Source organism: Anopheles merus, chromosome 3L, assembly GCF_017562075.2.
Source record: "Anopheles merus strain MAF chromosome 3L, AmerM5.1, whole genome shotgun sequence".
Taxonomy (NCBI): domain Eukaryota; kingdom Metazoa; phylum Arthropoda; class Insecta; order Diptera; family Culicidae; genus Anopheles; species Anopheles merus.
Window position 1 is genome coordinate 367204 of NC_054085.1, and position 22616 is coordinate 389819.

At 36.7% G+C, this 22616-nt stretch overlaps 1 protein-coding gene across 5 annotated transcripts; it reads left to right on the plus strand.

Annotated features, from left to right (window-relative positions):
* The first annotated feature begins 453 nt into the window (after nucleotides 1-453).
* Nucleotides 454-22254, plus strand: LOC121599764 (protein gooseberry-neuro-like). Of its 5 annotated transcripts, none has more exons than XM_041927823.1 (7): nucleotides 1971-2162; nucleotides 2294-3248; nucleotides 7044-7357; nucleotides 10476-10547; nucleotides 13601-13724; nucleotides 21148-21609; nucleotides 21705-22254. In XM_041927823.1, the coding sequence occupies exons 2-7, from the start codon at nucleotides 3185-3187 to the stop codon at nucleotides 22016-22018; spliced, it is 1350 nt and encodes a 449-aa protein (XP_041783757.1). In that variant the 5' UTR covers nucleotides 1971-2162; nucleotides 2294-3184; the 3' UTR covers nucleotides 22019-22254. The 5 variants fall into 5 exon arrangements, with proteins under 5 accessions (XP_041783760.1, XP_041783761.1, XP_041783757.1 ...); XM_041927824.1 differs by having other exon boundaries at nucleotides 2441-3248; XM_041927826.1 differs by lacking the exons at nucleotides 1971-2162; nucleotides 2294-3248; nucleotides 10476-10547 and adding an exon at nucleotides 454-639 and having other exon boundaries at nucleotides 21705-22252.
* Nucleotides 22255-22616: the final 362 nt, after the last annotated feature.

A 22616-nucleotide genomic window follows, 5' to 3' on the forward strand; every position in this document is an offset into this window, starting at 1 on the left:
ACATAGATAGCTGCTTGAAAACTGCTATACAATGCAAACAGCTGATAGGCTGAAATTTCAGGCTAAGAATTTCAAACGGAAAGGGCCCCATTAACTGATTTTATTGCCATAGTTGTTGAATTTATAGCAAAGATACAAATATATATTATTTTAGTCTCAATTTCTATAAATTTATAAATGTGTTTAACCCCTATGAATGCTGTTTTTTAATTCCATTAGTTTTGGTCAGAGGTTATAAAATTAAATTGATATCAACTATCAAATGCATCTTTCAGCTTTTCGATGTTTTGAGCCTAATTGCATTAAATTTGGGCCAGCATCATTTCTACTCGTTGGCAACATTGATTTGAAAAGCAGGACAAAGATGGGCAGTTGAAGACCACGGGTCGTTCCACAGCCTGCCAAGTGTCACATAAATATCTTTCAATCTGGCAGCACAATCAGCAACAAGATCTCATAGGCAACAGTTGAATCAGGGAATGAATGTCCCACACCCTGTAAACATAAATTGTGCGCCATCATAAATTAAATTATCATTTGCTTTAAAATTTTGGTAGTCGAAGCATGTGTGAGTGTGCACTTGGCAGTCACACATAGTATTATAGCTTTTTTTAAAGAGTTTCGAAGAAAATGGAATTGGTAAGTTCTTCTGATGATAATACATGCATTCACCGTGCAACAGTTGGTATTCGTCTTCCACATACTATTAGCAACAAACCTTTAGCATGGCTGTTTGTTTGTAATATGTATCTCACATGCCTCTCGAGGTTTGTTTCTCCACACTAATCGAACAATGATAAAATACAGTAGTATATAATAACACAAGTCCTAGTTTCTTCATTTTTACTATTTTTATGAATATGCTTGTTGAAATGTTAAAGTCGTATACACTGATCACTCTATTAAATTCTCTAATCATTGTGCTAAATGGATCTCGATGCAATCTTGTGTTCTATAAGAAAAAAGAGTTGTCGCCATGAAGATCTATAGTAATCGGTCCTACGCTGGCGTATCGCTCTGGTACTCATCCAAATCTATAAATAACCTTCCCAAATCGTACCTATGCCGACGAACATCAACTCGAGTAAAGCAACTTACGTCTATAAAGATATCCAGCTAGCTTCGTCGATTTTCAGTAGCCCGTGGATTACGAAAAGTAGGCGGAGTTTTTTCCTATTTTATTTTTATTCCTCCACAAAAAATCGACCACCGTCATTGTCGATCGAAACTCTTCTCTTTGCCGCACCATCAATATAGCAACCCCTTGTGATTACCTTGTGTGTGCCGGTCTAGCCCGCGTTAGCTGATGTTGGGCATTATGTTTTGTTTTAGTTTTCAGCCAAACTACGATACTTCTTCCCCTACACTAGCATATTATCCCGTTGATAGCCGTGTTCCGGCTGTCGCCTATCATCGCCTACCACAGTTCTGGCTCCCTTTCGCGCTCCCTGAACCCCCGCGCAAGAGTAGAAACTGTGTAAGCCAAAACTATTTCTATTTTCAATTTCCTTCATTCAAATGCTCAGGAACAGTGGGCAAAGGGTCCTTTAGGAGCGCTACATAGTGGCAGTGCTATAGGATTCACGCTCGAGGGTTCATCTGTCCCCTTCCTAAACTCGTGCAAAAGGGAAGGACCCCAGTTCCGATTTAATATTTCATTCGCTGTTGGTAGTTAAAGTATTGCTAATACCGTACCGCACAAGAAGCATTCGGTCTCATGTCGCGTAGGACCCAAGCCTGTAGATCGCTTGGAAGAAGGGTGAACGCATACTTGTGACTCGCCCTTACTTTCGGTAGCTCTCGTGTGTTAGAAAGGGAACTCGCTTCATCTCCATCACAGCCTCACAAAAGGTGGGAGCATTCGACATGAGCAACTCCCTCCCATCGATCAAACAACACGTGGTTGTATGAGTGTGGCGCGGAATCGCAGCTTGCCGCCGAGAAACAAGCGAGTAGTATTTTTGTTTCCTCGTCCGTGGCCAACCAGTTCCTTGGGAATACTTTCGGCAAACGGTCGCGTTCGTGCGAACGCCTTACGTTCGAGCCGCCTTGAAGCGCGATCGGAAATAACTCACGATCAAGCATAATTCCCGTCGCAACCCGGGAATCGCTTTGAGTAAACGCGCTTTTGCGCTCTTCGAGATTTCTGTGACGAAAGATTTGTATGCGCGAGTTTTTCAATTCTTCTTGCTGATGACCGTGGACCGACGGTACTGTCTACGTGATCATTAGTTCCGTTGTGTTTCGGGGATTAAGTTTTTAAATGATAAGTGTTTTTAATTGTGATAACTAGCTTCATTCAAGGATCTTTTCGTGTTTTACCAAAGTTTGTTTAGTTGAAATTTAAAGTTCCTGTTAAGTGTTACAGAAGAACAACAAAGATATCTTCTGCGGCGTTCGCGAATAGTCGTTAACCTTTCATAAGCATTTGTTGCCTTAGTTTCCTATCCATACAGATTCCGGCGCTTGCGTAAGAAAATCAATCGTAAAAGTGTGTTTCGAGAGTTACGGTAAAGGTGTTTGCACTTTCACGCAGAGCAATAAGTATTGATCTCAGCCTCCTTCTCAGGCCACTGCGCAGCATGCAACTCCTAACAGCAGCACGAGCAAGTTGATTGCTACATTAATGATAGTGTTTGTTGGTGGCAATTTTGTTGCTTATGTTAATTAATTTAATTTCATCAAAGACCGATCTGTTGGAGTGGCGAGTAATCAGGAATGATATGTTGAGAAGAGTAGATGAGAGTGCAACCAATGCAAAGAAGTGTTCAGAACCGGCATCACATGAAAGTGTTTTTACGTTTTCGGATGACACTGTGAAATGAATGCTGCGTGTTGTCAGATTGTTGAAATGCCAGTTGTTTATGTGCAGTTTTTAGTGCATTAATGCATGCAATCGCAAATAATAGTGTTCAGTGAAGCTGATAATGGCATCCTTGCATCCTGATACAACTACGATGATGAAAATTAATTAATGAAAATAATGTCCAGCAATGGACTTCACGGCAGCTGCACACATGAAGTAGAGTGACTCGTTATGCAATAAATGTAACTAGATACTCAAACTCATTAGAAGTTGAGGTGAATTATTTGTGATAAAAGTAAACAAAGACTTATTCTGTGTACAATAAAAACAAAACTGTTTCAAACTTTATAGTCTAAACCGAGTGCGCTTTCAAACATAATGGATATGTCTGGCGCAAATTCCCTCAACATGAGACCACTGTTTAGTGGTTATCCTTTTCAAGGTAAGACAACATTTGTGATTTACTCTTTAGTCACTTTATTTTATTATTTTAATCAATAACAATATACTCCACTACTGTTGAACTAACTTATAGAATCTGATACATGGCCAAAGTTAAGGAGTGGTGGCAATTGTAATATTTTCAATCACTATGTTTCAGTTCATACATTTTTGCAAATGTTGTGTTAGGTTTGTATCCAGTAATTTATTAACCGATCTGATGGTACAGTCGCCAACTCGTAAGACTTAACAACATGCCTATAATGGGTTCAAGCCCACTTCAGTAGTGCGTACAGGCAGGCTTTGACCGATAACGGTTGTTGTGCCAAAGATGAAAAAAATCCTAACGCCGCCGAATTTTCAGTATTATTGATAATTAAATACTAAGGAATCTCGGAAGACCAGTACCTTTTGTAGATTAATTTTTGCTTTTATAGTATTTCTAAATGCGCTACACAGTTCGTAATAATCAATATTACGCATTGCAAGCAACAACATTTGCATTCCGGATACATGATTTGTTTATAAAACATTATTGAGCAAAAGGGCAGAATCATTGTTTCAAAAATTCACTTTGTGACAATTAAGATACTTGGAGTCGACTAAACGCTTTGAAAAGTGTATAAAGAAAAAGCATTATACTTAAACAGCATGATACTCGCAAAGATTATTGTTACTGTAAACATTCCTTTATGTGTAGCTTAATAACAAGGAGTGGAATAGTGTAGTTCAACTTCATGATTCACCCCAGCCAGGCTATATTATAATATAAAAAAATTGTCAATAAAGCGTTATTGTTAAATTGTTAGCTTTTAAATATATCACACAAAGCACTATATAATAACTAATTGGTTTGTTTAAATATCTATTCACGAACGTAACATTCATCATTTTGCTATTTCATTTAATTATTCCATTAATTACATTGATTGAATTTGATAACTATAAAATTTATAAACAAATTTATTATTTTTTTGAAATTTTATGTAGTGAAAATTTTATGATATTCCACCATACAGGCCAAAATAATACTAAAACAGTTATAGTTGTTGAATTTATTACATTTACATTACATACATTTTTATTCCCCATTTTTATTTCTGACGTATCCTTATCAGTTTTGGTAAATAATACCACATCTTGTTGTCTAGAAGAAATATAAATTTTAATATCAAATATTATGTTAAAACGAAACACTTAATTAAATTCGAGCACTATTACTACCAATTACCAGTTGGAGAAGCTTTATTCGGCTTGTGCCTCCTTTTATATCAGTAAAGGTGTCGAAGCGCAAATCCACCGTGAAGATATACACCACCCGAACATCAGACGATGAACGATAAGAATGCTTCCTATGGATGAAGAATGTGAAAAATGAAAAAGGTTTCTTTTTTTAACTTTGATCATTCTAATATTCCAACTGGCTACATGTATCCTCTGTATTCAACGCCACACGCAGCGGCAAGTATTCTCGCGAGTTTCAAAGGCGCATCAAAGGCGCAGAAAAGGACGGCGGACGCTTACTGCCGCCGTGGTGATCCGGAGTAAGGCATATGGTGTACAAATTAGCCATACCTGAATTCCGACGAATCGGTCCGACACAAACCCGGTCAACCGGGGGCGAGAAGAAATGGAAAACCGGAAAATCAAAATTTTTCACGCTTGGACCAGATGTTTTCCTGCATCGATCGATCCGGTTCGATCGATGATGGCTCCTGGAATAAGATCATCTTTTTCTACACACGCATACACAATCGTTTTTCACACACTGAGCATAGGAGAGCAGAAAGAGAGGGAATGTATACCCAAGTTTCTCTCGTCCATACGTGACGTCATAGAACAGTTGTCAATTAAGTGCTTTTGCATCTTTCACGTCGCTCGTGTCAGCTTTTACAGATACAATGTGATGTAAAGAATAGATGGAAGAATGCATATACATTTTCCAATTTTCTACACACCAGGCGTGCGGCAGCTGAAAATTGTCTGCTGAAACAACTGCTAATCGATGATCATCAGCACGCAATTTTGTAGCGAGTAAAGATTAGTCCTTAATATTGATGTATTATTTTACAACAAATGATTGTAGGGATTATTTTTAACTTAGTGTCTCATAAACGTGCTAACGTTAGAGCTCAATCTTAAGTGTTCGCAATTGCGGTTTGAGTTAAAAAAAGAAAAATTTAAAAAGTCTTGCATGTGTGTATGATACCAAATTATTTGTCATTACTTACCTCAACAGTACTTGAATATAACTAAAGTAGGAGGGAAATATGGCTGTAATCGTTCCTTGCGTAAAAAGTAATAATACAGTAGGATGTATAAAAAAGTGTATAGAAAAAGCAATGCTCCGCAGTGATCAACGAATGGTTCATTGTTTACTATCCCATATGTGCTTTCACCAACTTTCAACACTTATTAAGTAACACGCAATTGGATACTCACCTCTTACGGACGGACTAGAACCCATGACGGGCATGTTTTTAAGTCGTGTTCTCAACGGAACGACTGTACCAGAGTACCGCCGTTTAGAAGTCTATATAGCAATTTTTCTCTTCCTGTTACAGTAAGGTGAAGAAAACAGTTCATTAATAGATAATATTACTGATTATTAATGACTTTTTATTACTGATTTTCAGTGCAACCATTTACTGTATGCCTTTCAGTATTAAAAATGTTACTGAAAACCGGCAAAACTTGTGAATAACTAGCGATACTGAAAACGCATTAATCCATTTTGTCTAATCGATCTGTGCATCAGGACAATAACCGAACACATAACACGATGTCCAATTATTCTTGGAGTACAAAAAAAATATTTCACCTTATTCCTTAGAATATTTTAGGTGGCATTTGTAGGACCAGTAAGACTGCTTTAAAACAATTAGAAGCCGTTTCGATGCTTAAAATCTCAGTTACAATTAATCAGGTAATGTGCTTGCTGATATGTTCATGAGCTTCGAAATGTTCATGAGCGCTTAAATAATCAATAAACTTGTTTTTACAGTACACAGTATAAAAACTGTATCAAACAATATAAGGCGTGGATGAACATAAGCAAAGGAACTGCCATTTTCTTACCACATAAAAGCAATCTCAATCTAAAAGTAATATTGTGATGAATGTGAAGGAATGATTGTGTAAATAATTTTTTATAAATATGATTACCGAACTTTAAGAATGTTTGAAGAAACTTTGTGAAATCGGGCTTCGTAGGTCATAAAGCAAAATAATAATATGACTTCTAGACAATATTTGTAACAGTTGATAAATTTATTGTACTTACATTCAGGACTGTTATTCTGTCTCGCGAATTTGGTCCATGTTGCAATAGCGAGATGTAATGCTAATGCACAGCCCTTTCTCAAGAAGCATACCGAAAGATGAACCCATGGGAAAGTGTAGATGGCCCAAAGAGGGGGTTTACTGGGGGTTTATGTAAGAATCCTATGTTCCTGAATCCTGTGCGACAACAGGAGTCTTTCGAATATTTCCCATTGTAAAAAAGGGAAAAACATATACACAAATATTGAATTTGATGTAATTATTTGAAGGGATCCTTCGTTTCCGTTTTAGTTAATGAGTTGCTGGAATAAAATATGATATTTCGTCAAAATGATTGTACAGGTACCTTGGGATCACTAATAACTAGCATCTAACACTTTCATCAATATCGTACAAGTATTACAACCGGCGAACCCAAACCTAACTATCCTCCACAAATTGCAAGCGATTTACATTTTTCACTGAGCATTTCTCTAGTCACAGTGTGTTTTTCTTTCCTCGTTTTCGTTCTCAGGTCAAGGCCGTGTGAACCAGTTGGGAGGAGTATTTATCAACGGACGTCCGTTGCCAAATCACATTAGGCTGAAAATCGTCGAGATGGCCGCTTCTGGGGTGAGACCCTGTGTGATTTCACGCCAACTGCGCGTTTCTCATGGATGTGTATCTAAAATCCTAAACCGCTACCAAGAAACCGGTTCAATTCGTCCCGGAGTAATAGGGGGATCTAAACCAAAAGTAGCGACACCGGAAGTGGAAGCTAGAATCGAAGATATGAAAAAAATGAATCCAGGAATTTTCAGCTGGGAAATACGTGAAAAGTTGATAAAGGTAAGCATCACGGACACTATAGTTGTTTGAAATATACGCCTAATATTTTTAACTTTCTTGTCATAAAAATACTAACAGCTACGATCCTATTTTCGTTATTGCGTGAGCGCTAAAAATTGTTTTTTTTTTTTATTTCAGTGTTCGGTGTTCGGACACTCAATTATAATTTGTTTGTCATTAAAATAATATTTGACAACAACATAATATAGCAACAAACTAAGCAATACAGCAAAGCCGTCCCTCCTGAGTTAATAAAAAATATAAAGCTTCAAACATTTTTAAAACAACCAAATTCAGATTTTCTTATGTTTTTCTTACGCTACATTTAAAAAATTTTCATTTTCTTAATTTCATTCATAAATTTGAAATAAAAAAAGATTACTTGCAATAATGTACCACCGGCATAGCTATTGATAGTTATTGAATATAAAAATACAAACCAAAATAAAAGCACCGAAATAAAGTAACACTCTTTGAATCATCATAGAAGGTTATTCATGAGCAGTTGCTTTTTAGAATAATACGAATAGCCCAGTCATGCTGCTGTCATTATTCTGTTTTAATCGATTCTCTCTTCATACAATGGACACATATGATAATGTTAAAAACATAAATAACACACAGGTTACACAAATGTAACAGAAATGGTACAAAAACACAACAGTACATTTTGTTCGTCATCAATTAATATGCTGGTAATATCCACAGTATGCAAACGTTACCTTGGATCTTTTTCTGATACTTGTGTTACTAAAACAAACCATTCTACATAGTTTGATCGAATATTCAACTCATGTACTTGAAAGTAACGAAGCTGCTTGAACATAATGACCGGTACTAAACTCGCCGTTTGCTCTATTAATTTTGTTTTATCTGAATGCGGGGTCACAAGGTGGCTAGAAAGACTACAGGTGGGTTTATGATTTTGAATTTGATATCCATCTATTAGGATGGAGCTTTCTATGCAGATTGTCAGGAGGGGAAAACAGTTTGTTTGTTCTCCTGGCTGCTATCAAATGAAGGTATGTCGAATTATACTGGACAGATCGACCTGCATTGTTTGGATGGTGGTGCAGATTTGTTGAAGTTCAATTATTATTCGTCATTTGTCATATTTTAATTTCCATTCAAATAAACACAGTCAATTCTACCACCGATACCGAGCATTTGATCCAAATATCAAGTTATTTTTTCCCCGCTGTTGTCTAACACATAGGTTGCGCCGTATAATTACAATGAAGCAAGAAAACGTGGCAAAGCCCCACACAAATGTCCAATGATGCTTTCTGTTGATCAATCTCTTCCGTGCTTGCGGTTGGAGGTCTTGGTAGCCATCATGCCAGCAATCGCTTTAGCTGCGTAAGAAGCTACGGGGAGGGAACCAAAATTAGGAATCATTTTCGAGTGTTAATTTGCTGGGGTGCCCGAATCTACTACTTCCCAGATACCGCTAATGACTTTCGTCAATGATGAATAGCTCTTGGGGTCGCTTTCGGTAGTCGAAAGTCCCTTTTGGCGGCTGATCAGTACTACGCTCCTTCCGTGAATGGACGGGTTGGAGCTACATGTGGAATATTAGGTTTACCCGGCGAATTGTGATGAATGATGATATGGAAGATCATCATTGCTACCGAAGGGAAGAAAAAGGTGAGAAAATGCTCCCAAAGAGTAGGACACATTACAACAGCGAGAATGAGACGTAAGACGAGCTGAAAATTGACAAAAAAGCTCATCATTTCAGCCAAAGCTGCCGTCTATCCACACAGACTTTTGCAATTTAACTGATACAAACATCATTCACAACCACTCGATCAATCCACCGGAGCTATGCCGTGCACCGCCACACGACCTGTGGCGGCTGTTTGAAGTAAACATAATTTGTTTTCCAGAGCAAAGTGTTTCGACAATGAAACTTCAATCTACTACCGTGACTCATCATGACGTAACATTCATCCAGATGTATGAAGTGGTGAATGAAATTCTTTGTGCACGGTTTCGGTCTGAAGGTCTAAAGGCGTAAAAGCTCCACCAATTCCAGTCAATGCGACCCATTAAAACGATCTCCTGGGAGGGATGTATTACGTCTAACACCGAAACGTGTTACATTTCTCACCCAAAGGAAATTCCGGTAGCGTATCTGATATTTAGTCACGGATTGTTTAAAAATACATACATCCAATTGTTCGCCGGATCCCGATATTCGTCTACACGCTCTACATACCATGTTAGGTAGGATTGATCAGAGGTAAAACAGCTGGCAAAATGGGAGAAGAAAACTTAAGAGTCGCTCGCTCTCTAGAATCGATCCGTTGAATTTGATTGATTCTAAATGAGATTCTGTGTGAACAGTTTAATTTATTCCACTCCCATCGCATATGGATCGACCCGCCCTGCGAGGCTTATCTTTATAAACAGATCGAACAGATTCAACTTTAATCTATGCCGTCCTTTAGATATACGGCTATTTTTGATATTTTCTAAAGGAATTTACAAGCCGTTCCAATTCCTGTAAATGAATGAAACTGCCACCGCTAGTTTTAGTGTGTAACCAGATGGGAATTGAACGGTCGCGATCACACATCACCGATCAAACACATAATCTGCCGACTACTGACAATCATTCCAAGAAAGTCTCTGATACCGCTACCAGGCACACACCAGTTTCACGAGTCGCGCAGTGTACATAAGAAATTACACTACGATGATCCGATTAAGGAAATTTGTTTTCTATCAACCTGAAATGATAGGCACACAACGTCAACGAGACACCTCGACGATGCTGGCATTCACACACCAAACTAGCATTTTGGCGGTGGCTCCTCGTGCATGGTTCGATGAATTGGAGCAAAGGTATTTTAGTCTCGTTGGTTCGCATTGATCTTAGCTGGTGAGATAAGTTTTTTTCGAGCTGTCATGTCAATCTCGCGCCTTCTACTTCACGAGTTTGTGTGTGGTTGGTGGGAGTGCGTACAGTCGGCAACACCAAAAGAATCATCAAACCTTTCAGTGAATAGGTAGAGAAAGGCAGTGCAAGACAACAAACAATAAATTATAAAATGAAGGAAAAAATAAGATTATGGAATAGAACTTTTCCCTTTCTGCTCTTTTACCATTCTAGACGGCCGGCTCGGACGACCCCAGCGATAATAAACATTCTGGTCAACTAGGACCTGATGTGGGCTACCGGCAGGTAAATGCCTCTTTATTCTAAACCATCCACTTACTGGAAATCAATATTTTACATTTCAATATTAACTATTTTAATGTATATTAACAAATATTGAACTATGAATTGTAAACTGTCACATTTCTCGATTTATTTATGTGTCATACGAAATTATCACATTTTGACATGAAATTTAGCTGTAAATTAAATAATTCTTTGCATATAATGGGATCTTGATATAGAAATAGCAGTTTCATCTTTCATTGTGAACTATTACTCATGATGGGTAATTGCACACATCAACCTTATTAACCCAGCATATTCTCAAAGAAAGTAATTTAGTTCTGCAATTAAAGCCGTCACAAACTAAAGAACGGTGTTGCTGCTAATATCTTGCCAATCTGTCACTAATTCCAAAGAAATTATTGAAATGCGTCGCAAAATAAATAACACTTAGTTACATTAAGCGACAGCTTCGCTGGTGCCATCAAAAAGCAGTCATTCGGTAATATGTGCACCGTACCGCGTTTCTACTCATCGCCGATCGTAATTTTACGGACAGCTTACGATTGCCAGAATGAAGGAAAACGGTATATTTCATGTACAGCAAACTCTTTTACGCAAATCCGCATGTTTCTTCCTCAAATACTTGCTCATGCTCTGCTGCAGCGTTTTCAAAGATAAAAAGAGTGAAGGACAAACACAAAAAACAAAGAAAAATTAAATCCGACATGAGAACTTAACCTTCATAACGCGTTCCATCATCGAGTATGAAAATATATTTAAGATGACAATCGCGCTCTGCATGTTCAGGCACATTATCCATCGTATGCCAGATAGACCGGAGATATTTTTTTCTTATGTTGTTTCGATCTTTTTGATCCCTTCATCCGTTGAGCCAGTATTGTCACTATTAACAACTTAATTAGGTAGGTCGCTTTGAACAGATTTCGACTTGAGTTATTGGCCTTTGCCTTGTTTAATTGTTTTATCAGTATCTTGTACTATAATACAAACTTAGGATTTTACTCAAGCTATTAAATAATTGCCAATTCATTCATATTCCCTTGTTTTTCACTTTGCTTTCTAAAGCGATAGTGATTCTCAATTTATTTAATTGAAATAGTAAGTCAAGCAATGTTAGCGAATGTACATTTACTAAAAGATACAGATTTCAGCATTAGAAAAGAATATTAATGTGTAAAGTTATTTGTCGAATCATAAAATAAAAAAACAACAACAATTAATAATAATGTTTCACCTTCGTTTTATGAATATATTTATTTCTTTATTTAAGCATTTTATACTTCACATAACTTGTTTGATTGACTAATTCATAAAAAAACTTATCCAAATGCTACTGTTGTATACCGCATTATAATTCAAAATTGTATCAAGGACACAACATTGTGACACCCATGTGAATTTCTGTAGTTTATTAAGCAATTATTTTTCCTTACGCTTGTACAGCCTTTTCTTGAAGAGAGTTGGCGAGTTGATTGGTATGGATTAACCAGCATCGACCACAGCTGATACGTTTTGGATTGAGATGTACGTAAAAAAGAACCTATAATTATGAACACGAACCATTGCAATGTGTTGACGTGAAAATAGAGGTACTAATGCGCCTTATTGCAATTATAAACCTGAAACATACTTAACATACTTAAGAAGTAATTAACACATAATGATTGATAGATTAGACATTTCCTAAAGATAACTTATCTGATCATACAACAAAATAACAATATTTTCATGTTCATGTTTTCATTGCCTAAGGATTAAAAAATTAGACCAAATTCATTGGATCTAAGCGTTCAATCAAGAACGTTTTGTATTCTAGGCGTGCTTAACACCATGTTCCTATTTTAATTTACTTGCTTGTTTTAGAAATTTCTAACTATATATTGAGTTTAAGACGATTAAAATCTCAAACTCTTTGTTTCACACTTTCAGTCTCGTTTTCGCTTTATTGCTCTGTGTCTTTATCCACAGCATTTTGACTGTTTTCGTTCTTCTTTTCATCATTGATTGACTTTCCTACCTGCCCGATGAATACCAAATAGGTGTTATCGTGACTATCATTTAATTACCGAACGTGAGATCCAAACGGAAGGATAACAGAAAAGGCACGAGGTATTTCGAAAACTTCTTTTGTAGAGGCGCATTACAGAGAAGCACTAGAAGTGCCACGGTATAAATCTTTGGTTCGTGTTGGATTCGAAATGTTGGGTTAACATCCTTTCGCTTTCCTAGAGCCGTCTGGCCGAAATGAATTTGACAACGGATCTAACCCCGATTGTAGTATTTAATTGAAATATTTACCGCCAAAGAGCCACACAACCTACAGGTGCTTGATCATCGTTTGGTACGAGATGTAAATGTGTAATTTGTCTGTGTATCACTTTTTGTTACTAATTACTATCTAAGATTACTTGTAATCAATAGTATATAGTAATAGTAATAGAACACAAGTAGTAAAATATAAGTGTAGATTATTCTGTTCCATTTCAGTAACATTTTATGGTGATAACAGACATCCTAAGCATTCATAGCTTTAGTAATATGAAGAAGAAAAGAGAAGAAAAAAAAATCATAAACCTTCTAAATAGAATGGCTGTAAAATGATTCTATAATTCGTAAAGTAAATAATAAGCATAAAACCTACGCCATTGAAGACATAACATGAAACAAACCGGAATGGGAAGCAAGCCAAACAATCGAGGAAAACAATCCTGAGCAGCTTCATGATGGTGCTGTTGAAAAGTGGGAAAATTTAATTATAAGCTGTGAAAAGGTTTAGCACCTACAAATATACGGTTTCTATCCGAAGTGTTCTTTTTTGTCTTACTTCATCCCGGACGGTGGCGTAAAACAATACATTTTTTAGGTAACGTGAAGAATTCTCCATGCAAGAAAAAGTAAATATTTTTCATTTGATTTGACATGAACAGTTTGAAAAATACGTAAATTTGAAAACAGAATAATGAGAATCAAATAGAACAAACTTTATAGGTAGCATGCTTGTTTGCTTTGAAACGATTTAATGATTTACCCTTTGGTTGGATTCATTTCAGGAAGGAGTAACGGATCCTCCCAGTGTTTCTTCAATAAGCCGACTTCTGAGAGGGGGTGGCGTTGATCCAGGACGGAAAGACGACGATGGTCGAAAGGATTACAGCATACACGGTATTCTTGGGGGTAAGTAATACATTACCTGGGAGTGTTTATTGTTTTATAGAGGTAACATTCATAGCACCATCGTTATGAAAGATTCAGCACTTTCAGCAAAATTGATACCAAAATACATTTCACAAAAAAATGTGTAATGAGTTGTACACACCAGCACAATTGCATGATGGCTACGAAATGATTTTTTTTAATAACTACGATCTTTCACGCATATTTTACATATGTTACGTTATGAAATATCACGTTAATAACATAATTATAATAAAATTAAGCATATGACATCGCAGCGCATTAGAATAGGATAATTTTTTTTTAACCTAAAATAGGAAAACTGCAATAACACGTGTGAATGTTTATTAAATAACGCACAAAATAAAACATACACCTTTAAATGTACAAAAATGTGCATTTGAAATACAAGGCTTTTGTTATTCAGGAATGAAAAGTATATTAAAAAATAAAGCAACATTCAGAAAACTTACTCATATAACATTCCTCTGCCTCTGACGTCATTGAGTGACAAGACCTCAGTGATAGCATTATGCACTTTAGGTGGTACTTAATTTTCTTCAAGGCTTTCTTATACATATGTATTTTAGTCGGTAGTATACTTGCTTTTGCACTAAAATTCTGAGCACGAACTGCCTTCATCGCTTAACGTCCCCGCACATCCCTCGCTGAATGCATCTTTTGAAAACGAGAGTTGAATGAGAATAGATTTGAGATAAACAAAGTTTTTGCCGCAAATAGAACTCATAATGTCATGTGGGGTAGCAGCCATTGCATAAATACCTTTGTTTGTTACGTGATGAACACATGTTGAAGTATTAAGTATTCAAAGCAACGTTTCTCGTACCAACATACATTATTTTTTTAAATCCATGTAGATACTTACGATCGTTTTAATTATACTCGGATTTAGATTAGACTTGAATTATATTCAATTTTGCTATCATCAAACTGAATCAACATGGTTAATACGCTTCTACGCTTCTCAAGATGGAAAATGGAATGTTTAACTGTCTTTACTGTTATTATTACTGGGTGGTCCACAGCTGGTTGTTGGTTTTATGGATATAAGCACAACCTATTGCTGAGTTTCCTGAGTAATTGTTGTTATTCTTATCGACATCTTCTGCGAGTAAAACTGGCTCTTCATCTCTTGTTGAAATAATATCAACCGACAAAGGCTAGGCATTGACTAATTTCAACTATTCGTTTGTTATGATGGCATTGAAAAACAATGCTTATTGCCACATGAAGGCAAACAATTCATGCGGCTTGTGTTCTTAGTCCATTTAATCTTTGTTTCTTTCCGACCCTCCCGCAGAGCATTTGTATGTCACATAAGCACGATGAACAATTGAGAAGACCATACTTTTCATTTAAACAAATCGGTTCCCCTTCTGAATTGTTTCACCTTTACTCCGGATGTCCGGAAGTTGATTTGTCGAACAGTTGCAGCTTGAAACACCTGTCTAGGTTCCTACTATGATTCGCCTATCATGGTGGTATCACAAACATAAAAACCGAAGAGAAACCTTGTACGGCACAGCTGGGAAGTAAAACAAATGTTTTATTGCATTCTACATCAAGCAGCTTCCTTGTACATAATACGAGGATGCGACTGGCTGCATCTGCTCAAAAAATCTAAGAAACAGAGAAAAAACAATTCAGTACAACAATGTATTATTTACAAACATTTCATGATTAAAATTTTTACATAATTTTAATCGTTAAAAATAAAGCTAGGTTTTATTGGTTGTTTACTAATAAATTCGTACAAAATGAAATATAACCGTACGTATAATATAACCGTCTTCTTCGACCACAACACTTGCGTATTTTTAGTTCTCCATACATCCACACAAATATACAAATATGTATAACTGTTTCTTGGTTTCTTTCCGACCAGTCGATTGCGACTGAATGGGTGAGCTTTGCGATAGATGCTCCGACTGTTACTAGTTTGGACGAGGTTTTATTTTATTCAACATCCTCCTTGTCTTAGCCATGAATGAGTATCTTTGGTTGGGCGTTTAAATAATTGTTGCAACACTGAATGTGCAGCATACGTGTAAAAAAATAAAGTTAGGGAAGAAGTGTTTATTCTTGATCCATATATTCATAACATTCCTCTAACAAAAGGCCTTTTTATTGGGAAAATAATCAATCAATGCATCTCGATCATTGATCTACACCGACTACAGTAGCAATTATCTGCCAAACATTCACATGTTTGGCTTTTGTACTATACTTGTCCCTTTATGAAATGCGCCTACGATACATAAAACACGAAAAGTGTCACACCACAAAGCGGCTATTAGGGTACACGAAGAGGCTCACACCCGAATGACAAGTTTTACTTTTCTTTTCATGTTCTTCATTTATTTTCTTTTCCTCTCCTTTTTCAAATATTCCTGTGCGGTGAAAACAGTCCCTCTTCGTGATTCGGATTCCTGGTTCAAACAACGATTTGTGGCAAAGGCCCGATTCTTTCTCTTTTCGTCATTTACCTCCAACGATGTTAGGGCGTTTTTTTTTTTTTTTCTAGGGATCTTTTACTCAAAAGTCACCCGGGAAGGGTGACAATAATCAAAAGGTTGTCGTACAACATCATTTCCCGATTTTTGTAACCGATAGTATCCTTCAGCGGCAAACCTCTTTGATGCGGCATTGCTGCAGATAGAACTTTGAAAACTAGAGCAGTAACACAGCCTAATGCTCTTGAACGATGGATACACTTTCGTTTCGGTGGTTGACTTCGACTTTCGGTGGTTGATGTGTGATGTAACGGAACATAAGAGGATCCTGTAATAGAAATACGAGACGGTATGACGACAAACGGATGGTTTTGTGTCTAGAATTCTTTAACAATCAAATGCAAAAGGTACGATGCGGCTAGCATAAAACGACTGCTCTACTGCAAACGAAGAAGAGCTACTGTAAGAAACGCGTCGGTGGTCGAAAAAAAACACATGATAATAAATTAGTACATGTCTCTCCTAACAGGATTGTCTCTCCTATCTGGATAACGTAGGCTATTTCAACAAAATCTCTAAAAATCTTTTTAAAAATTTCTTGTTTCCATGTAATAAATGCTCAAATTGATAGTTTAAATGTTTATATGTATTACCTTCTAGCTATTGCAAAACATCGTAGTTCGTTCAACTGCATTGTACAGTAAACTGCACTTCTAGTAAAACATAAGTAACTTTCCTGTAAAGCAAAGACCATAAACAAAATTAAGAGAGAAAAAACATTGACTATTTAACAGCGTTTCTCTTTGTTATTCAACAGTGTGAAAGAAATAGGAACAACTTTTCGTATAGTCTATCTGATTACTTATTCAACTTGTAAGATATTGTAGAATTTTTATTATTTTAATTCCACACATCGCGAACAGAACAGAATTTGGTCAGACATTTTGATGAGTAATCGTAGAACCATTAATCTTAGAGTGACTCGCCGCACCTGCTACAACATCGCGCATCAACCGAACTATCGCAACCTGCATCACGCTTTTTTCGTAGATTCTGATGTCTCGAGCATTAAGGATATGTATCCAGTTGCTCAACCAACCTTTTCTGTTATGGAGCAGGATCACATATTCAACAAAGTTGTAAATTAAATTCTCGCCCTTTGAAGAGTGTCGGTAACATATTTTGAAACCAGGTCAAAAGTTCTATGACGGGAAACAACTTTGATCTTAATAATGGTAGCTACACAGTACAGCAATAGTCATATCGAAAGATAAATACTTGAACTATTGTGTGAATAATATTTAACCCTAACGTGTAACACCTTTTTTAGTAATACCTTTGACGATAATTTTCGTAAAAAACATTTTTGTTTTGTCATTTAAAGATCAAACTTCATTCAAAAATCAAGCTTCTTCTATTCAATATCGGTATTAACAACGTTTATCACAATATTTGTTACATGTTATTTATTTTTAGAATTCACTAGACTTGATCTTAATTTGTAAAATATTTAATTCATACGTTAAAATATATGTTAGTCCAGACTTATTGGACTCTAAAGACTTTAGTAAAAGAAAAAGTAATTAGTAATAGAAATTTTGTGTATTTTAAACCTTGTAACAACATTAACGGTATTTCGTCATAATTAAACAAATTCAAGAGTCTGATTTATCTAGATTTCACTACACTTCCGCAATCGATCCAATGTAAACCATTTCCTAAAATTAGGTCAAAAGATACCGACCTTTATCGTTACTTCCAACTATACTAACACGGCGTTGTTTCTTTTTGTGTTCCTTGGACACTTGTCTATCCTCCTGTGTTGATCATACCGTGCGATACTACTCCTATTTCTGCCCCCCCCCCCCCCCCCCCCCCAATGCTGAACAAATGAGGAAAAATCCTTTCATGAAAGGAACCAACTAACAAATGAGTGTGAGTTTACAGCAGCTAATACCGCAAAATTGTACCTAAGTGTCAACCGACACAATGGGTCACATGATACCGAAGCCAATATTACTTGGGCGGTGAACTTCAAAAGCGATCTCTTTCTTCGGACCTGCTATTCGATTGTTCGTACTTTACGCGATGGAATGTCCGAATCAGCCAGAGAGCCGACGAACAGCCTAATAAATGAAGGTACTTCGTTTTCAAAAGCTTAGGTCCAAGACTGCTCAAGTGCAGAGGGCTCATCCGCCATCGCCATAGACGGACCGTCGCGGCGAAATGGAATGAAAAATTGGTAAACGAAACCTTTTAGCCTTATAATAATTTATTAAGGGGATTCCGACCGTCAGACCTAGTGACGCTTGTACCCGATGTCTTGGTGCCAAGGATGATGTTTCGAAGAGAATGCCAAAGAATAAAAAAAGCCAAACGATCAGACACCGAAGGTGTTGTGCGGGATGGTGTCCCACATGGTTGCAGGGCTGGTCACAACTTCCTGTACTTGCTGCACTGATTACTGAAAAATGACATCCAATATCCGATTATGACTCGCTCGCTGTTTCTTCGAATGTTTATGATGTATTTCGAATGCCTTTACGTTGTTCAACTTCATGTAATGAAGCCAATACACAATATAGCAACGAAAGAGTATCTTTAAAAATGTGCTGAACATTTTTATTTATTCATTTGATTACTGTTCAATTATATATTATATATATGCATGTAGAATTAGATGCAGTATATGTAATTAGATGCACAATTATCCTACATATTTTAAAATACAGTTTGTGGTATTACTAAGTTCTTTTATATCTTCGTTCTGTGTATTTTATTTATTCGTTTGATTACTGTTGAGTTATATTATTATTTCTAATTTGATTGAATATATTAGTTGCACAACAATCCTAAATACTTTGAAATACATTTTGTAGTATTACTATGTTATTACATCCACATGTACACATCAATGTTTGAAAAATAGCCAACAATTTCAAGTAACGCATATTGTATTTATTACTTTTCATTCAGTGAGTATTCTATGTATTGTTATAGAAACATTTTGTCAGCAGTAACTATATTTCACTCCTTGATACACATACAATAATAGACAGCCATAAGCTTTACACTCTCTTTCAACTCCAAAGTAAAAATCACATGTTGTTCTTGGATGTAGGCTGCGTATAGATTACTTGTGTAAATATGGTGAATATAACAAACACTTTCAGCGCGTCTTATTTCTGACAAAACTTCTTAACATCACGCCTAATGCCATGCAGTCTGGGCAAACCAATTTGCTTTTTCTTTTCTGTCGCTTGTTTTGAGTGTTCTTATCTGAAAAAGCTATTTTGCTTCCAGATTAACTCTAACGTGCTCAGGTTCTTCTCAGGACGATAGTAACGGCCGTTGTTGGCGGGAAGCGTTCTGTCTGTCACTGATCATTTGCTATTGATCGCGTAGCTGCAACTGCTGCACCACAAACACAGAAAGTCTTAAATTTTGTTTTGTTTCGTAAACCGACCAGCTAACACTAATGGTCCGCTCGTTTTTATAGCTTTTTAACGAACACGCCATCCTGACCGCTGATGAAGGCTGCAACAAAGCCATCACAGCCAAAAAAGGATCATAAAAATCGGAGAGCCTTTAAAGGTGATTCATGAATATTGTGACACTCTAATGATACTGCTGTTGTTTCTTATACAAAAAGGAGCTTTTACAGATCACAAGTGTGTATCAACATCCAACATACTTAACCTGAATGGAAAATCGTGGCTCACAAGCCATCCCCCTGATATGAGTTATTAACTGAAGCCAATCATTCTGTTATTTCTTTTCACAATCGATCGCAAAGTATCTTTTGGAGCAAAAATAAAAAAAATGTTTCTTTTAGATTTATTTTGTAATATGCACATACTTTATGTTTTATGTTTTTATGAATCATGGCAGTTGACAACTGTACTACGGGACCACCTCCAGATTTATTGTGATTACGCGCCATGATAACGTGATTCCCAAAAAGATCCCAATTACTCCGTTTTTTTGTAGCAAATAAGAAGATTGGTAATCAAATTTTAAGTGTTAAAAAAGATGTTGTAAATATAAAACAAGTAGAATAGCTCCAGGAAATCCCTTTTTGATCCATAGTCTTTGATTTCCAGAACTAGCCGGAATTAGTACGGAATATATTTTCGCTGGGGAACAATGAATATCTGTTCTAAGGTTGTTTTTCACAACTACATTCCCACATTGTTGATAACGACAATGAGTGCCTTGATTGTTCAATACATATGTTAAAATATATCTGTAATTATCTTGTATGTATGCATACAAAACATAGCATGTTCACGCAAATGAAGATTGTTGCATACATTTTTTCTCGAATGCAATTTACCATTTGTGATATCTCAATAGTTGTCATCAATGATCTTCTGTGTTTACATTGCACCGGCAAGATTAGGAAGCGCAGGTGATAAGGAACGACAGGAATGTACGTCTTTCGTATTATTTTATTCGTCTAAGATATCAAATAGTCTAAGATTCACAAATAGTAAAAGATATCCTTACATAATCACATTAGTAGTAGTTTTTTTTTTTATTTAAAAAATACAAATTCTGTTAGTTTTTTTTTATTTATTTGAAAAAAAATCTTTCAAATTACACTACAACGAGCTCTGTAACAGCTTAATACAGTTTTATTACCACAGTTTTATTACCTTGGATAACCACTCACCAACGACATAGAAACCACTAACGGCAACAGCAGTATAGTGTTCTTCTTCTTGTTTCCTAAAATACTATCCATCTGGCATCTGGCGATGTTGAGGTTGAGTTGTTGGTGGGCTAAAATTCAAACTGATTTCAATTACACGCCACATTATGCTACCGTACAAGCACAACCATTCGTCCATATCAGTGACTAATTTCGTATACACTTTTTTCTCTTTTCTCTTTTCATTTCATCTCGGTGCCGGTTGTCATATATTCGTTATTTCGTCAACGGCTAGGACGCGGATCGGACTCTAGCGACACCGAATCGGAACCGGGAATACTACTGAAGCGGAAACAACGGCGTTCGAGGACCACCTTCACGAGTGAACAACTGGAAGCACTGGAAAAGGCCTTCACGCGCACGCAATATCCGGATGTGTATACACGTGAGGAACTGGCCTCCACCACCAACCTAACCGAGGCGCGTATTCAGGTGTGGTTTAGCAATCGCCGCGCACGGCTACGCAAGCATGCTGGAGCACAAATGTCCACACCGCTAAGTAGCTTGGGCTCTTTGCCAATGTCACAATACCACCCAGGAGTAGCGTCGAATGATTCATACCAAATGGCGGCAGCAGCTAACTATGAGTTTGTTGCACAAAATCCATCGACATTTACCTCTGGTCACTTCCAGCACGGTCACTTTGGAGGACAAAACTTTTCTACTAACCATATGGGCTTCCACCAAAATAATCAAGGTAACGATTTTCCTAAGGATTTTCAATACAAAGCTTTGACTCTCTATTGATCGCATGAGTGCACTAAGTAAGATAAAATGTTGTTCTATTTACAGAATTCCTTCCATCAGAATACACCAAAATGATGAGTGAAGAGTATATTAAGCCGGCGCATGAAAATTCCATCAAATTAAGCCCCTCTGGTAATCAGGCTGAAAACTATGTTAAAGTACCTCCTGCAGCCCCGGTAACAGCATCTATTGCGCCACAGGAAACTCCATGGAGTCAGTCCTATCCACCACATCATCCAGGGCAAGCGTATGCCACCAATTTGGTTGGCTGCCCACCACCAGTCACGACAACGACCGCAGCAGAATATCACCCAATGCAGCAAGCACCAACCGCCTATCCAAACAAATACTGGTCATGATCAGCTATCGTGATATTCGCTACTCTTACGCTCGCATCGCAATACATCAACCATTATTGACTAAAATATCATTTAGCCACGATAATGTCAATTCCCACCTCCTTATTGTCAAATTGAGATCCTGACAAGTAGACTATATACAAAGGTTGCCACATCCTTTCCGAGAACCCGATTTGGGACAAATACCAATTACTTGACATTAAAGTGATAGCGTTTGCATTAGGACTCTCTAGAATATAATTAGCCAAATTTGGCAATTTTTAATTTATTTTGCCTCTAGGATAAAGTTGTCTCATACGTAGCTCCAGCACGGTTGTCCTACTGTACACTTAGCTTTAAGTGTTAGCACTTAGCTTAAAGTAAGTTCCAAATATTCCTTATCGCGATAACAAAATAAAACCTAGCATACGAAATGGAAACAAATAAATCATTTGCACCCCACCAGTTTAATTAAACGTTTCATCATAGCACCTCAGTCTTGACAAAAGAAATTTTTGAATAAAAATAATTATTTTCATTTAGTTGAAAAACTTTACCAAGGGAAATAAAATTCCAACAAATTACAAATAAAGCTTTTATAATTTGCTGTGGAAAATTT

What these genes read in the sequence shown, in the direction of transcription:
- LOC121599764 (XM_041927823.1), top strand. Translation starts at nt 3,185, where the DNA reads ATGGATATGTCTGGCGCAAATTCCCTCAACATGAGACCACTGTTTAGT. An exon ending in TACGTGAAAAGTTGATAAAG is followed by an intron (nt 7,358 to 10,475) that starts GTAAGCATCACG and finishes TTACCATTCTAG; the next exon opens with ACGGCCGGCTCGGACGACCC. An exon ending in CTTCCACCAAAATAATCAAG is followed by an intron (nt 21,610 to 21,704) that starts GTAACGATTTTC and finishes TTCTATTTACAG; the next exon opens with AATTCCTTCCATCAGAATAC.